The following is an 18,401-nucleotide window of genomic DNA, read 5'->3' as shown; positions in this document are numbered from 1 at the left end:
TGTTTGTTTGATTTGTTTCTGCCATTATCTGATAAGCTTTTGTCTTTCCTTGCCCATATACGTTGGCTTTCTTAAATTGGCAATTTGTTTCTTGAAAGTTACGGGTTATTCGATTAAAATTAAATTTTAATTTTATGATTCTATAAATATTGTTTGTGTTACTTTGATTGTTTGTTTGCTTTCTTTGTTTTTCGTACTAATACGATTTTTGGGGGGTTAATGTTTATTATTCTGTCAAGAATCTTGGTCGTTTTAATTTCTTTTCTTTTAGAATAGTTGTTATTGTTTGTCTAAAGCGCTGTGGTCTATATGAAATGGCGCTACATAAAAACCCATTGTATTGTGTTGTATTGTATTGTATTGTATTGTATTGTGTGTTTGAGTTTATTTCTGTTGTTAATGTGTAAAGAAATACACCACACATTTGTTACTACAAGTTTGTATGTATTTCTGCCGTTTTTGTGGAACATGGGTGATAAAAAATGGAGTTTGTATTACTCACATGTTACGAAAAACCACCAAACCAAAAACACTTTACTAAATTCTATAACTATAAGAGTTCTTTTGGAAATTAGAATCTTTCTGAAGGTTGTTCTTCGCCATTTGCTTTGACCATCTTAAGTTCCAAGTACACTTACATAACACGTAACGGCCACGCGTCCCTCTGTGCCAGTGTTGGCAATGGACACAATGTCAATCCTATCCACATCCATTCATCAATACACATCAAATAATATAAATATCTTGGACAAACGTTGCACACGTGCACACGCTGGTTTGTCGTGTGTTCACACGTACACGTCCGCGATATAATGATATTATGTTTTGATCGTGGCTGTAACCTTAGTCTGACTATCTGACTCCGACCGTGGATCTTTGGCACATCATGGGATGAGATACCATAATAGGAAAGGGCTGGCACCTAACTCTTGAAACTAAATAACTGCAGGTCTAATGTGCGAACGGTATGACAATATTTGCTCTTAGTCAAATCACATCCGAAGTATATAAACAACTCAGATCGCAGATAGAACTCCTAAATACACCCTGGCAGAAAATATAGGCTACAAGGAAAAAATGTACAAAGTTCCTTGCGTACTATAGGGCACGATTTAAACTTCGACGGTGACATCACCTGTGGACCAAAATGTCAGGAAAACGGACCATTGCCAATTTCGATAAAAAAAACGTCGGTTATTTGTTTATTTGTTATGTTCACTAAAATCCGTCTTTATTGCTGCTATTGTATGAGCAGGCAGATGCATTTCAGTCCGTTGCCCGTAACGCAGCATGTCAGTGACGATATTTCGCTCAGTAAGATGCAGAAATGTGACTGTCACTCTTGAGTATGTAGAAGGTAGAAGGACTTAGAGTTTGGGAATGAAAATAGGTCAACGGGGCAGACGATTAACTATATATTCGATATCCAACGCACAGCATCAACTTGGAACACTCTTGAATTTAGTATGGCTCATCCAATATACTTTTTACTTTGCATCTTAATCGCAGATTCACAAATTTGTATCTTCGCAAGCTGCATAAAAGGACATCTAACAAATTGACAATTTATAAAGATTCTTAGCGGATAGCAATATCTTTAAAAATAAATTATATTTTTGTAATATCTTCTATAAAAATTTGAGTTATCACAAACAATCTATATGAAAAATCAAACATTATTTTTCCCAATTACCACAATCTTCATGCACAGGGACAACAATAAGTCATACAAAAATAAACAAAGTTGTGAATACTTGGTATGTGTGTTGCGACTTCAAACCAAATAGTGTTTAAATGACTCTCATTGCTCCAATGAAACCCCGCGAGACTGGCGCGAGGGTATAAGAAAAAAGGAAAAGTACAGTCCAAATTTCACATTAAAAAGAGGAAACGATTTTTTCCCCTTGATGAGATTCTAGGATCTCATTTTGTATTTTCCCTACAGCAAATGCAATATCCATCTTAATTGACTTCTTGAAGACGCCCGGAGCTGGGGACCTCAGAGAGTCACCGTACACCAAAAGTGTAATTTTGACACAATGGGCAGAATCAGATCTATTCTTAGTGTGACCGAGGATTCGCTGTTTACCATACCACTTGTTTACTGAGAGTATAAACCCAAGTGCAAAATGTAAAGACTTGTGGAAATAATGGCACAAAATGAACTGCAAAAATGTACTTCTCTATAATAGGCGTAGGAGTCAGACGTTGACAGGAACACAGCAACGGATTGAAAAATAATTGCATATTATATCGAGACAGTGAATTACTGATGTGTGTTTAAGAAATGAACCCTGCTATAAACGAAATTAAGGTTGTTCGTCTCTCATTGAGCATCTTGGAGCCCGCCAGATGTCATTAAGTCATCAAAATGTGCCCTGCATAATTGGGAAAAAATCGAGTCCGCGTACTTAGGCTATATACTCGGAGGATCTGCGGTAAATAAAGCGAGTCAAGTCATTACGCTCACTGAAGCGCGACCGGGTCGCAAGGGAATATTGCCTCGGGAACGATTTCTCCTCTGCACGGTGCTCCAGCCAGCGCTGCAGTCCGCGGTCGTGCTACCGCGGCATAGTCGCGATACGGTCGTATCACTCGAGCGAGCCGGGTTGAGCTGCTCAACCGAGAGGTGCAAAAACGACCCGATAAAAGGACACTTCGGATGGGTTTATCCAGTCAATTAGAAGGTCGGATGGCGGGAAGGAAATGCCATTTTTGCATGATTACCATGGTTTAGCATAGATGAAGTAATTCGTCCATTGCGCTAGATGAAGCTAACATGCTGATGATGAATGTTGCATCGAAGGTGTCTCTAGACTTGCTACGATGGCCAGAAATCATCGGACATTGCCTCTTGTTGACCTTCACAGTACAACAATATTATGCCAAGTACTAGTTATTATTGGAAAAATCCCTTTAGAGCACTTTACACCAGTTTTTCCCCAAGTGCATTCACATTGACAGAAAAAAAACTGGCAGTCAACATGTTGGAGGACAAGTAATTTGCGTCTAAGGAACATAAGCTTCCCCATCTCGATGGTGCCTGTTTAGACATTCTAGATTATGAAGTGCAAAAGCGTTTGCTGAATCCATTATGTACCGATCTTTGAAAACAAAGACCGATTTGGTGAGCAACAGTGATTTGCTATTTTGATGCTTCACAGAACTATGTTTTCAAGAGCGTCTAATATACAATTCAATGTGCAAATCAATATTTGGCAAGCTACAAGTTTTAATAAACAAACTCGTAAGCATCCCGCGATAATTTAAATCAGCGGACCACCGGTTAATCACGGCTTGAACCACTGGCTATACTCATAGGCGTACATGTACCATCATTGTCTCAACTCCTTCTTTCTGCTTTGACTACACCTTAACACACCTGCCCGCCACACCACTTTGCCACCACGTCCTGTATACTCGGTCTGAAAATCATTATCCACCAAACTAGGCTACTTTGCACTGATGACCAAAAACAATGATTCACTAGGGACATTGGAGGTATCACATTATCAGAAACCTATTATAATCACGTTGGTTTAGTCCTAGATTGCGGGGATGTTCATTTTAAAATCATCAAGACTTCAATCATATAATATTACCACAGGGTTCCTAATTATTTTAACAAACTGATGGAGAAACCTTCAGATAATAAAGAGTTTTCCTGGAATAGAAATTTGTGTTCGAATACCTAATTATTATGTTTTCGTACAATGTACCAATGAAACTGTCTTGATCATATGAGCGTTCAGAGACAATTTGGAGCAAGTTGATGCCCTTTATCAACTGATTTAGTTTTTCTCTAAAACTGGCTTTACTTGTATTAGATATTTTGAGATGTTCGTGAAATGTCATGGGTACAGTGAGGCTTGGATATGAATATAATACGGTAATGACATGATTATGCAGCCGCCGGGCAGGTACGGTCGACTGCAACCGTGCCAAAATAATTACAACATCCTCGATGTCATATGATGCCGTCCTCGTACTGGCGGGAGTCTGAGACGTAATATTCCCCCGGGGCATGGCTGCGGCTTTGCCCCGTGTCGATTCCCCCCTCAAGACCCCCGTGCCGTAATCGAACTTCATCCTTATGTCATCAAAAGCGGCTGTTCAAAAGAGCGGGAACAATCCAAGGTTTTTTTGTTTCCCTCACAGTACGAAACTTGGATAATAATGAATTATTTGAAATTTAATTAGCTATTTTCTGTTAATTTGGTTCGACATTAATAATGAGGGAGGGAGTCGATTTTGTTTGCCTGAAGCGATTCGTTGATTGCGAAGATGTTTGTGTGTAATTTGCAATCAAACAAAATAAAACAAAAACCCTAAGCTACAAAAAATAATTAGAACACAGATGACAAGTGTTATCAAGGACAGGGTGTGGCTTACCGGACAGTAGGGACAACACGGCCAGGTCACAAACAACAATATATCAAGCACAGTTGGGTGCCAGGAGGGGGACACAAGTTCAAAACGAACCTACATTAGTGATGGATTTTGGTTGGTGAACAACGAAACAGGTAACGAGCATCATTACGTAAAAGCCCGAGCACCGAATTGCCTCATGTAGGCCTAACACTTAATGTATACCCATTTTTATTTTATTTTAATTCTTAGCAATTTTAATCCGATGCATACATTGATTTACAAAATCTGAATCAATGTACCGAGTCCTTTGGGAAAACACTATACGAGCACACATCCTCAGCCATCTTCACAAAAGCCCCTTACCATAGACTCTATACGTTATTGTCGAAACTATGGGATTCTTATTCAGCTCCGGGCTGATTGGTTCCTTAATTTGAAAACGCGCATATTTTCGGTACGGGGCATCAAACATGAGGAGTTGAATATGAATACTTTTTCGCAGCTGCAGTTTCGAAAAGAGCAAAATGTAAAACTTTCGAAAGCAGTTTTAAAATATAGGCCTGTAGAAGTTGGCACAAAAGAGGGCGCTAGAGCATTTTAACAGCACAGTCTGTGCTTCACTTGTCTATGCATGGCTTTCCGACTGCCAGCCCATTCTCGTCACAACGTCTTACTCTTAGAATCATACACCGCAAATGAGGGCGGTGTTGCAAACGCACGAATTACAAATCGTTTCCATGATTATTTTTCTTTACGAGCATGATATATAACAAATTTTGAATTGAAAAAAAAAAGGTGCAAAAACGCACCAAAAACTCATGTATTGTGCGAAAACACGCGCAACTTGGATGCATCGACGTAGGCCTATATCTAAGTTCATTTTTAAAGCAAAAAATATTCACTTAGAAAAGGCCTGACTGCGACCCTCGCAGAGTCTTTACACGTAAAATATTATGCCTTGATCGTTAGGTAAACTTTCAGCAAACTTTGAAACTAAGTCAGTGTGAATGACCGAGTCGTGTCGTCAGTTGGTGGGTGAATGTAGAGACCTAAACTTACAATCAGTTCAACGGGAATGAGAGATTAATAGATACCTTTTGCTTATTTTACAAAATATGACGATCATCATGCATTGGGGGAACACGTAACCGGGCAAAATATGCCTGGTTAGGCTCCTTGCCATACCTTGTGATGTGTATCTTTATAAACTTTGATACAATGGGGGAATTTGGGAAATTTAGGTGGCAGAGCAGACTTACGTACCAGGTTAATCTATTATAGAACAAAAATACCGTACACAATGGAAAGTTATCTGGAAAGTCTGCTTCCACCTTACGTTCCAAAGCTCCAATCATAATAATATTTCTTTATTTTTTATTTCACTCTTATTATAAATTGAGTCCCAGTATAAACCTCAAAACCCAAGCACTCTTCCAAAAAACAACAACGCAATTTCATATGACATCAAGGTCCAGCCAACCGACTAGACCTCGTTCTTGCATACCAAGGGATTTCACATCAACATCCAAGGTGGGTTCTGGATCCTTGGGCGGCTTGTTTACAGCAGACATTGCAAGTGTGTCATTTCACATTTCACCAGCAGTAAAAGCAGACAAGGCTCTTGTTTTTCATGAATAAGGTAATAATTCCCATTGATTTCTTTGCCTGTGTTGTGACACTACGGATGTAAGTATAGTTTGTACATCTTTAATTAGTAAGGACTCGAGATACAAAGTCTTACCGTTGGTTTGTGGAACTGTTCTGTTTTAATCCCATATATAAATGGTCACGATTCTTGGATTCAAATTTTGGGCAATAAACATTTATTTGTATTTAAAAACTTATTTGTTTTTACATAACCATCTTCGAAGTGAAAAGCTTCTCAAGATGGGATGGTGTAGTCCTGTTCCACGGTCTGTCATTGGGCTCAGTGGAGGTTTCTGTTTTATTCAGTCACATAACTTTTGTTTACGTCTGTGTCCCTACTTCGGGTGAAGGTTGGAACCACTGATTTATGTCTCAATAATACTCTGTTTTTACGTCAACTTAATTAAGTTTGGCCGGAATGAATGGTTGACATCTATATATTATCATGTGTAGTTAGTTGTATGCAGAGATAGGCCTACAGCATCATGGTTTCGTTGTATTTTTTTTCTGGTAAAGACAAGTTCAAGCACAGAGCTACAAGTTAAAGTCTGATTTTGAAGGTGAGTAGATAAAGGGTATTAAGGTGAAGAGTTTACAGCACAAGCAATATACTCAATCGTTTACCTGATTATGTTTTGTTTCCCCTGTTTTTGTGTATTACAGGGGTTTTGTTTACTTCGGATGCAAAATGCTTCCTGAGAAGTTCCCTTGCATCATTTTGTTCAATGCGTGAAAATCGCTTACAACACACAATAACATGAGAAATCACAATGCAGAATCGTCAATAGTTGGTGATGTTTGTTCAAAAATAATCCTTCTTTAGTTTGTCTAGTCAAGTACATCATCCGTGTTCTAATATTAGAGACTTAGCGTCATTACCCGGAGTGTTTTTGTTTGTCTGATGATGATTCACTCCATGTGACCAGTGGTCAATGTGTGTGTGTGAAGAACCGGCCGGCCATCTAGAGTGTCGTCTGCTGCTGCATGTAAACAAACAGCCACAAACTGTACGTAGCCTTACACCTCAGACGTCTATTCTTCGCGAGTGTTACAGTTTTCGGTTTACATAATAACATTTGGATTCATGCTTGTAGTTTTTAATTATTATGCATTATTAAAACTGAACTGCTATTAATTAGTTCGTAGTAACATTCTATGATTGTAGGTAGACAGGTTATCTCCTTCATTACAATTCAAAACATCGGCTTGTTTAGCGAGACTACACAAGGAGGAAGACGGTTCAAAGGTCAATTTAGTCATCTGGTGGTTCGTGTGCTGCGTAAATCGACAGAAAAAGAAAACGATCAGCAGAACGCCGTGGGAGGAGGGTCAGAAGTGTCCGATTTTACCACAGAAAGCGAAAATAAATACTCTTTGTTCGTCAAAGAACACACCTGAGGCAGACTGTTACGATTACAACCGGAAAAACCTATCAAATGTTCACCTGAAGAGCTTCGCTCAACTACCTTCATGGTTCAGCAAACAACGGTGTCACACAGTACAGTACAGTGTGACTGGTTCTGATTTCACTGGGTGGTTGTAAACAAACATGGCGGAGTATTCTGGCTACAGCGACAGACTGACCCGATCATGCAGTTATGATTCTACGTTTGAACAGATTTTACCTCCAGAGCAGTGGAAGATTTATTTGAGCAAGGACTCTGATATAAAGAGAGGACAGAAACTTGATCGGTCAACGTTTAATGGGTTTATGGATACAGATGGAAGGTTGGTTGATGTGCAAAGTTTTCGCCAGGCTGTATTTAGAGGTATGTATCTCCATTATCGTCTAACTCTAATCATGTCTAACTAAATAAATGAGTTTCAATGTAAACTTTTGTGACAACTTGTTATTGTTCAATATCAATAACATTTTTGTCACAATTTGTTATTGTTCAACAGACAACACCGCTATCATTACCTCAACATTGTTTGTATGTTTTTGTAAATAAGTGATTTAAAACTAGGTATCAAGGACATAAATAACAATACATTTTACATACTACAAGTACAAGCTAGACTCAGTAACTGGTGCGCTTACGGAAAAAATGTCCGTATGTCGCCACCACTTTTTCATTCGATATGAGTTAATAAAGTATCTAACCTCAATGAGAGATAAGTGGTGGCACCATACAGAAAGTTATCCGTGCTTACTCCTTACTCCAGTATAAAATTGATACTGGATATTAAGCAGTGTCTTTCAAACTGCCTATTGTATCCAAGATGTTTCACATGTATTTCACAGCTTGTATTAAATGTGTATTTGTGTGTCTCTCTCTTACTAGTATAGTAGTCTATCATTGTAAGTTTATCAAATTATTTTCCATTATGTCATCCATAGGCGGAGTAGAGAAAGATGTTCGACGTGATGCATGGGCCTTTCTCTTTGGACTCTATCCTTTCCAGTCAACAAGAAGGTATCATCATCAATTCCATTCGACACTTTTCTGTAGAAATTTTAGCTTTTTTTCTTTGTGGAAATTAGACAACAGTCACCCAAGTAGGCAAACAAACAACACTAGTCATGAAATCCAACTGCTATTATAAAAAAAAATTGTTAACGGTAATCTTGCTGTACTATACTATCCATGTCTGAAGACAATGGTACAGTTCTCCCCATACACAAACTAGTTAGTTGGTGGGCATGATAAACATACACTTTGATCAATACTGAAAAATAAACATCAGACCTTTGATTTTACTTTCAATATTTAGGTGAGGTTTGCAGTGTCACCAGTGTAAATCTCTATCAAGTAGTTTAAATGTAGTTCTGAAAAGAACCTTTGGTTGACAACTCAACATTTTGATCAGTATGCTCTAGTCGTCTTCAGGAGAATGCGAAGACTACTATCAGATCATACTGTTTTGGACTTTTCAGAACCAACACTACTCAAAAGAGATTTTCGCATTGCGTTATTACTGCAAACCTCACCTTACTATACTCCATGCAAAGTTTCAAATCTTCATTTTTAATGTAACACATCTGTATGTATGTTTGTTTTGCCAGAGAAAGAGAGGTTCTAGCCATGGAATACCACTACAGATATGAAGCTTTGAAAGCTCGATGGAAAGCCCTACTTGCCCTGACAACACCATCAAGTGATGCTCTAGAAAATGGCACAGGAGAAACTTATTTGTCCAGGAAAAACACCTTACCAAGCAATTGTCCACAACTGAACCCAACTGATTGTAGGTGCGGACAGACAGGTAAGAGGTGTTCTTGGAATCATGTATCTCACACTATGGTTCTGCTATGTTCGTATTATGCATTTAGGGAAATCACTCATGTGGGATTCAAACCCACAAACGAACTTGCATTGCTAGAACAGGTGTGTTACCCTACTAGACCACCAAGCTGGCTCAGTGGCTGGAGGCAGTTTGAATCCTATTTTGCATCAGGGATAAAGAATACAATTTGTTTTAATCTTACACCGATGTGTATCAAGCACTGTATACTAAGTACTTTCCGGGTTCCTATAAGAGTAAGGTTACCAGCAAAAATACCATGTTACATTTACAATTTGTAACTGGTGGTATCCTGCTAATTTCTGCTAGGCAAAAAAATTGTAAGCAATATTTTTTGCTGAAGCAGCTAAATTAGGATCAATACTGTAACTTTATGCATCTGCATTCGAAGTGTCTGCAAATGGCTAAACATGAATAAATATTTAAAAATCAATATGGAGAATATAAAGAGCTACCTCAAACTTGTGCCAATGAATGTAATGATAATGTGAAAGACAACGTCATTGATTATTAAAAAGTAATCATTTTCTTGTTTTTTTTCTAGAAGGAGGCAAGAGTACTTCTAATGGACCACTTCATTCAGCAATGAAAACGTCTGAGGATCAGAAATTACAGATGGAGTGTATGGAGCTACAAGCGAGGGTAGGCTTAATTTCAGTTTGAGTTTGTTGAAAAATAAGTTTTACTGAGTTTGTGGAGAAAAACGATTGGTTGTTTACATGCACTTAAGTGGTTATTGACAAATAAAATGGAAAATGCAGTTGCCTGCCAGACAAATTTGGTGATTTAGTCATAATTCATAAATACCTGGGACCGTTTCCCGTTCTGATTGGTCAAGAGGAAATCACATTGCCGTGTCTGAAGGTGCGATATAAACACAGTGAGGAGTATTCAAATGAGGGTACCTTGAGCGTGCAAAGTTCAAGGCCCAGTTTAAGAATTGTTATACAGAAAGGTATTTATAAATGGAAATAACAAGTGGCGACTCAGTCTTAAAGGGTTGTTGAAAAACCTTGCAGGGTCGTAGCCGCTCGGTCCTTTGGTCATTGGCTTCGACCCTGGTGGATTCCCTTCAGTAAGGATATTTGTTACCAACTGGACTTTTATGTACAGCAAGTGGGTTTTTAAACAAACAATTCATCACTTTTGTGGTAACTGTTTTGATTCTCATATCTTCATCTGTAAATTGACTATGTTGTATAATGTTTATATTTTCCATTTAGATATATGCTGAAAGGGAGCCCTTAGATATTGACAATTTGGAATCATTCCGGAAAAGTATTCGCATCATAGATAAAGACGTACCAAGAACAGACAGGGATCATCCACACTTCAAGTAAGAATAGATTATTGTCTTGGTTTTAGAAACTTCCTGTTTGGTCAAAAGTTTCCAGATACTTGTTAAGTTCCAATTCAAACTGGATAAAATCATGGATTAAAGATGTCGTATATTGTGTTACAGTTCAACGATTTTTTCATATGGCAGTTGCAGTTTGAATGGCTTCAGACTGACACCTCGAACAAAGACATTGACAAAATAGGGAGACTGCCAACATAGGGCTAGTATAGTTAGCGCAGATAGCCTCTGCCTGCTAGTCCAGATGTCATAGGTTCAAGTTCAGCTCTGGTAAATTTCTGTTTGTTCAACCCCAAATTAATTTAAATTCATCCAGTAAGTTTCCATGGGGTTTATTCAATGATGTTTAGAACAGAACTTCAATGAAAGAAACCTTTTCTAGTCCTGGATGTAACATTTTAGGTCGCATTTAAGCAAAATACTGTGAACCTTAACACATTTTGTGCCACATAAAAGAGAAATTTAACATTTTTAACAATTTTACATTTTTAACAATTTTACATTTGTTATTGCCTCCACAGAGGGCCAGATAATCCTAATCTGAGTAGATTACGAGATATTCTCATCACATTTGCCGTCTTTCATCCTGGTGAGTATGGAATAAGATTCACAAGATTTATGTCAAGTATTACAATATTTGGAGATAACATTCAACAAGTTTTCTTATTAGTGTTAGACAGTGTTAGTACAATGTCATTTAGTCAGATAAGGTTAAACACTTGGAATAAATAAGGAAGATTTGTATGTACAATTTTCACAGTTCACAGCTGGGGCATACATCGTGTATGACTGCAGCCTTATAACCCATGGTTGTACCAGCTATTTAGATTTGTACACCTGACTACTTAAGTGTCTTGAAATCAGAATGAGGGTGTGGACTTAATAAAAGGAATGAAAGACTGAAATTTGACTATTACGTCTGTGGAATAATTTTTTACTGAACCAAGAGAAAGTACTGAGTTTGCAATGTTTAACACACATCAGTGTATGGGTTAAACACATTTATAAACACAACTTGAATGTTTTTGTTGTTCTCCAGAGGTGACTTATGCTCAGGGTATGAACGATGTTCTGAGTCGATTCTTTGTTGTAATGGACAGTGAAGTGGAGTCCTACTGGTGCTTTACGATATATCTAGAAACCATCTATAAAGATTTCCTTGAAGATGGCATGCTTCATAAACTTGGTAAGACTTGATTTGGGGAGTATCTTATTATGCTTCAAAATGGACAGAATGCCAACATGATACGAGTCTACAGAAATTTGTGTGGAGACTTTTGATAAGATGGGAATGATTGGACCTGCCACTCCCGTACCGTACCCTGATCTGCTTTGATGCTACTATTCCACAATTACTCAATATGTTTCAGCTTCTATGGATCCGTAATGTAATTGTTGCCCCCCCACTTCTCTTCACCAAAGGGGGGAATGGGTACCCAAGAAACTTCTCTTTACCAAGGGGTAAATGGGTACCCATGAACTTCTCTTCACCAAGGGGTAAATGGGTACCCATGAACTTCTCTTTACCAAGGGGTAAATGGGTACCCAAGAAACTTCTCTACACCCAGGGGTAAATGGGTACCCGTGAACTTCTCTTCACCAAGGGGTAAATGTGATTGAAATAGCTGGTGTGCTACAAATTAGCAGCACAGGCTGTATACTCAAAGGAAAGGTGGGCTTGTTTGAGGAATGAAATAAATGGTCCAGTGACCAGGGGTAGTACCACCTGTTGGAGTGCCATGAGGGCTACTGAGTGATGGATTTGAGGGATATTATAAGAGGCCACTACGAATATTATTATTATTATACAATCTTCACTTTTTACGCTTGGTTGTCAAGGCTTACACATATTTATCCAACTGACAGTTTAGGAAAAACAACAACACAGTGCCATGTTGAGGTTATAATACATTTCCTGTACTTTTACTTTCCCTTTCCTTTTAGAAATTTTACAACAGATGGTGCAGGAAATTGATCCACTCCTATATGAACACCTAGCACAATGTGACATTGGTGATCTTATGTTCTGCCACAGGTAAAGAATGTGTCTTTATTTATTTAGTTAATGTTTTGTTGATGTAAATACTCCAAATGTTATGAAGTTAAACAAACTTATTTAGTGAGAAGCACTATTAAAGCTGTTGATATTGTAGCCTACTTTGAGAATGGATTCCCTATGAGGTAATATGGTTTGGATAATATTTCACACAACAACTTTTGTAACGGAAGCAATTCATGTATGAATTGTTTATCAGATTTCTGAGGGTTGGTGTATTCGTGAATGCTGCCATTTAAGTAAAATGGCAAAAGTTGACTTTGGTAATAATGCTTAACAGTAGGACACAAAGAGTGTTCCACATGTTTGTCCTGTTTTAAATAGTTTTAAAATGAAAAAGCATTGCAATAAACAACAAACACAAAACAATGTACTTAATTTCAAACAAACAAACTCTTCACACTATTTGCTCAGATGGCTGTTACTATGTTTCAAGCGTGAGTTTCCATATGAAGAAAGCTTGATGATATTTGAAATCATCAGCAGTCAACATCTTGAATTGTCATCAGAAACTGCAGAAAGAGCAAGGGATGTAGCAAGGGCAAGAGACTTCTTAAAAGGAGGTAAGTGACTGGATTCACAATCTAAACTATTCATAGACAAACGCTTCGAAGCTAACAATTGAACAGTCACATACAAGTACATTGTGTGTAGTTGCTGAGCAGATAAAGAGGACTGGACTCAAGCTCCTGTGTTTCTGTTTTAGCAAAGGTGGGTTCGAGTCTCGGTCGTGACACCCGTGTCACTAAACAAGATGCCTAACCATTATTGCTGCATTCTCCGAATGGGACGTAAAGCCATTGTCCAGTGTGTTTTGTAATGCTTGTAGAAGAACCCAGCGCACTTATCGAATAGAGAAGGGGTTTCCTCCGTTGTTCCTGGTTTGATTGGCTGCATACTGCATCACAACAATTTGTAAAGAAATTTGGTCTCACACTTCAAACACGTAGCCTCACAATACCTTGCAGGAAAATACTGAATGTTGAAGCGTCGTGAGCGTCACGGAGTGACGGATTTGAGTCCTATACAATAAGAGGCCACTATTATTATCAGTATTATTAAACAAGTGGAACTGTCAAAAAAAAATTCATAATGTTTTTATTAAAGTTTAGTAGAAGAAATCTTTTGAAGTGGTGCGGTTTTAAATAGCTGACATACTGTTTTTGTTTAAATGTTCAGGTGGTGTTAAAAGAAGTCATGCAGGAGTAGTGCGGACAGATTTCACCTTTGAACTCTTTGTGTGTACAACCATCTTATATGATAACCGAAAGGCATTGATGGAGTGTGTGGATTCTGCTACAGTTTTTCAATATGTAGTCAATGGGTAGGTACATGTTTGTTTGGCTGGCAACTGCTATTTTCATGGGTTTTCTGAACAGCATATCTTTTTCTGTGAGCCAAAACTAAGATTAGGCTTCAACAAAGAGAATACTGAACATTAAGGTCACTGTGCATGGTGGGAAAGTATCAATTCGTATATTTGAACTGTCACCATGGAAATTGTCATGCTGTAAATAATGGTACTCCATAGCACCGGGATAAGTGGGAGGCTGACATGCCCATAAGAGTTAATCATGTTTACAATCAACCTACTCTCGTTTTTTCCTTACATTTTTTTTTTTATTGTCGTAGGTTATCAAACAACCTAGACCTCCAACATGTGGTATGCCTCGCTGAGAAAATGCTCCTAGCATACTGCACGGCATCAGCAGTCAAAGACAGCTTTGAACTTGTGGAACATGAGAGTGACTGAAGCAAAGATCCAAGCATTTAAAGTATGTTTCTGTTTGTGTCCAGGAACTATTTGCAGTTTTTTTTTAATGCAAATATTGTTCTGCCAGTACTTGTAAAAGGTTTAAAAACAGCATTGACTTAAGGGCTACAGACCTTAACGTTTTGGCCATCTTGATTTTCCTCCATTCCAACTCATCGTAACCAAACTGAGGCTGGACGAAATAAAAGTCTGGTGCCATGTTTGTGCAATGAATTTCAGCATTCATTACTGTTATTGGAAACAGGAAACATGACCAAGATGGTGACAGCATGATAAAGGTCTATAAGCCTGGAGTTATGTCACTCATTAGCCATCAAATGTTTAAGGTGTCTGCTTGATGTGCTTCATGTGAATGATTTTTGTCTTGAAACTTACTGGTTACGAAGTTCATACCAGAAAGCCTTTTTTCTAGAATGTATTTTCTTTAAAAAATGAAGTCACATTCGCGAAAACTGTAAATAAAAACCCGAATAAAACGCCACAGCTGATTTCAGTTGTTAAAACACAAATTTAGGACAGTGTGTTGACATGCTAAAAATCGGCATGGTTTTTCACATTTTCTTCCGACTTACACAAAGGATTTAGCCCAAATGTTCACAGGTTAGATGTTTAATGCATATGGTTGATCACACAAATACATAAACACTGTCTGCGACTATTTTGTAAATTTTCATTTCCTGTGTAATTACCTACAGCACATGAACCAACTCGATTTTCTTGTATGATTTGATATAAGGTGATTTTCCATGTAAATGTTTTATGTCGGTGCCTGAACTTTAATGTTTTTTCCATGCCTGAATTAATATTTATATTTTTTAAGTCTTTCTTAACAGTGCATTCCGACTAATTTCCTCATTTATAAAGGCAAATGGTGTGTAAAAAATGGCTATGCAGGAAACAGTAATTGAGTGAACATCATTAATCTTTTTGCATTATTAGTATGAATATTTAGTCAATAATGTATTTAATGTCCAGGTCCCAAACTGCTCACGCTTAGAGAGTTACAGCTCGAAATGAGGGCGGGGGGGGGGGGGGTTGGCATCAGTGTTGAAATGCTGTTCTCCCACAAGAATACTGCATTGCATGACTAGTGGTCATTACATTGCTTGATCATTGGTCATTGGATTGCTTGGCTAGTGGTCATTGCATTGCCTTACAAGTGTTCTTTGTATTGCATGATCAGTGGTCATTGCATTGCAAGACTAGTGGTCATTGCTTTGCATGACTAGTGGTCATTACATTGCATGGCTAGTGGTCATTGCATTGCAAGACTAGTGGTCATTGCTTTGCATGACTAGTGGTCATTACATTGCATGATCAGTGGTCATTGCGTTGCATGGCTAGTGGTCATTGCATTGCAAGACTGTAGGTCATTGCTTTGCATGACTAGTGGTCATTACATTGCATGATCAGTGGTCATTGCGTTACATGGCTAGTGGTCATTGCATTGCAAGACTATAGGCCATTGCTTTGCATGGCTAGTGGTAATTGTATTGCATGATCAGTGGTCATTTCTTTAATCATAAAAGCATATTCTTCAAAAGTGTTTTCTGTATTAGTTACCTGCAACCACAAAAGCTTTGAGCAGCTGAAAATAGTTTTGAAAAGATGGACATCTGTTATTTCAAAAACCTTCCAAATAAATCCCAATGGATAGCTGGGCTACCACATTGCATTTTTAACAGTTGTTTAAACAAAAGGGAGTCATAGTCAGTCAAACTTGACATAAAAGATTTTTTTCTTAATAGTACCAATGTCATGGGAATCGATGCAGTTTAAAGCATGATGTGAATGTGTGACAGGTTTGTTCTGCTTCTATGTGCCTTGTCTTTGCTATTCTGTAAAAACTACGTGTCCCCGCTCAAACCTTGCACTGAAATATTGTAGAAATACTTTTGTACTGCCAATTAGTGTCACAAGTAATAACTAAATGTAAATTGACGTGTACATAGAAGTTGTAATGTTTACCGAAAACAGTAACAAGTAGTTGATGATTTTTGTTTATTGTTTGAGGTAAAAGTTCAATGGTAAATAATGACATTAAGCCTTATCCTTAAGAAACAAAGGGCAGATTTGGTGTTTTGAAATCTGCGTTTATTTTAAATCCTCAAATTTTATCAACAAGTTGGTATCCTCGAGTTTATAGATTTGTTTCTGTACATAACTTTCTCGACCACAATATTTTATGAAACAATGGGTTCATAACTTTCTCGACAACAACATTTTATGAAACAATGGATTCATAAAAAAATAAAACAAAAACCGTCTCTGAAAAATGTCAATAGTTACATGAAGATGTAACTGTACTTGGTATTGGGAAAATGAACTCATTAAAAACCAATCCCTTAAAAACACAACTTGTAAATAGTTAAAGTATTTATCATAGCCAGTCACATTATCTATTTGTGTATTAACCAATGTCACTGTTCTTTAGGCCGAAAAGAAATAGGCTGGCCCGTTTGGGAATTTATAAGTCAGCATTAGAATCATTACATTGCATGCCAGATACCAGACAAAGATGGCTGCTGTGTCAGCAGGGTTAAGTTTTGTCGAACTCCTGCTTGTTAAGTGCCATATTCAGGTTCCTCAGTAAGGGGAAGATGATACACTGTAGATGCTGAACAAATATGAAATTGTGTTTGTTATAATTTGTTATAATTGTTTTAAAAAGTGTTATCCGTCCTCTTTTCCTTTATGATGTGTATGCATGTCACTGCCTTCAAATGACCAATTCGATGACCAATCGATCAAAACATTCTCACAGATTTGATTTGTTATTTATGCATATGTTGGGATACACCAAGTGGGAGAACTGGTCTGTGACAATAACTAAACGTAAGCAGTGCCTTTAACAGAACTCCTCATTAGAAATGTGTGAAATCTAAGGGAAAGTGAGAGCTTTTCAGTTCAAACATCAACATGCTCGGAGGCAGTTGTAAAAACGATGCAATTTCTCCACAAACTGTTTACTCTGTTGTAAATCAACTGGATGTTTCGTTGCACAAAATAGAACTTCAATATCAACTCATATACTGATTTTATCATTATTAAGTTGATTAATTTAATATGATTTTTAAACTTTTCATATTTTTCAGTGAAAATGGAAAACAGCGACTGTTTAACTAATTTAAGATTGTTTTCTTGCCATCTGTTAAACAGAAAGCCAAAGATATGTTAACGACTCTCATGAATAACAATAAAATATTTGAAATTTTATTTACAAGGTTTTTTTGTCATTTGATTTCGAGTGGTCTTTCATACGAAAATATTTTGAGTGTTACTACATAAACAAGATATTGAAAACCGAAAACAATGTTCACTGAACAGGTCTAACAAAGTATTTTTAAAAGTCTGTGTGTTCATAAAAATATAGTTAACATCTTTAGTTGATGCTCAAGTTTTCGAGACAGTTTTGTGACTTTGTAAGTGTACAAACTGCAAGACATTGGTTTTGTATAGGAATGCGACGTGTTTTGGCCTTGCAAAGCGAGGGACACGATCTGAACTAGTCACAATATTCAGGAAAATAACCATCACGTCCGAACAAAACTATTGATAACTAAAAAAGAAAAGAAAAAGTTTTAGATTAAATATTGATCACTAATTATAGTGCTAATCGGTACAACTGTGTCTAGAGGTGTCCTTAATAAGTTATGGTTGATAAAAGCGCTAGACCGATACTTTGAATTTCCTCAGTGTTTTTGTAATTATCAGGTCAAGAACAATGACTACCATTAATATTTATTGCAGTATTAGGGCCAATCAAAAGGTTATTTTGAACACGGAGCAACTATGATTTAAAACATGTTTATTCCACACGAATAAGATGATTCAGAGTTTACAAGACCCCCTGCTATTGTTAAAGGTTTGGCTCAGCCTGTCAATACCTAAGGCATATTGATAGTCAAGTTACAGATATAGACCTTTCTATTACAACGTCGCAGCCCGAG

At 37.4% G+C, this 18,401-nt stretch overlaps 1 protein-coding gene across 1 annotated transcript; it reads left to right on the top strand.

The window, feature by feature from the left end:
- The first annotated feature begins 7,291 nt into the window (after nt 1–7,291).
- On the top strand, nt 7,292–15,463 carry LOC139936025 (TBC1 domain family member 15-like). Its single transcript, XM_071930727.1, has 11 exons — nt 7,292–7,787; nt 8,360–8,435; nt 9,026–9,225; nt 9,809–9,906; nt 10,488–10,600; nt 11,143–11,210; nt 11,661–11,807; nt 12,566–12,656; nt 13,092–13,240; nt 13,857–14,001; nt 14,310–15,463. Exons 1-11 carry the CDS (start codon nt 7,568–7,570, stop codon nt 14,428–14,430), a joined length of 1,428 nt encoding a protein of 475 aa, XP_071786828.1. The 5' UTR covers nt 7,292–7,567; the 3' UTR covers nt 14,431–15,463.
- Nucleotides 15,464–18,401: the final 2,938 nt, after the last annotated feature.

This window comes from Asterias amurensis, chromosome 4 (genome assembly GCF_032118995.1).
Source record: "Asterias amurensis chromosome 4, ASM3211899v1".
In the NCBI taxonomy this organism is placed as follows: Eukaryota; Metazoa; Echinodermata; class Asteroidea; order Forcipulatida; family Asteriidae; genus Asterias; species Asterias amurensis.
The sequence above is the reverse complement of the archived record's forward strand: the minus strand, read 5'-3'. Positions and strand labels throughout refer to the sequence as shown.

Bases quoted from the DNA above. Each gene is read 5' to 3' on its own strand.
- LOC139936025 (XM_071930727.1), top strand. From the start codon at position 7,568: ATGGCGGAGTATTCTGGCTACAGCGACAGACTGACCCGATCATGCAGT. The intron at 10,601-11,142 runs GTAAGAATAGAT...TTGCCTCCACAG, and splicing joins AGGGATCATCCACACTTCAA to AGGGCCAGATAATCCTAATC. The intron at 11,211-11,660 runs GTGAGTATGGAA...GTTGTTCTCCAG, and splicing joins ATTTGCCGTCTTTCATCCTG to AGGTGACTTATGCTCAGGGT.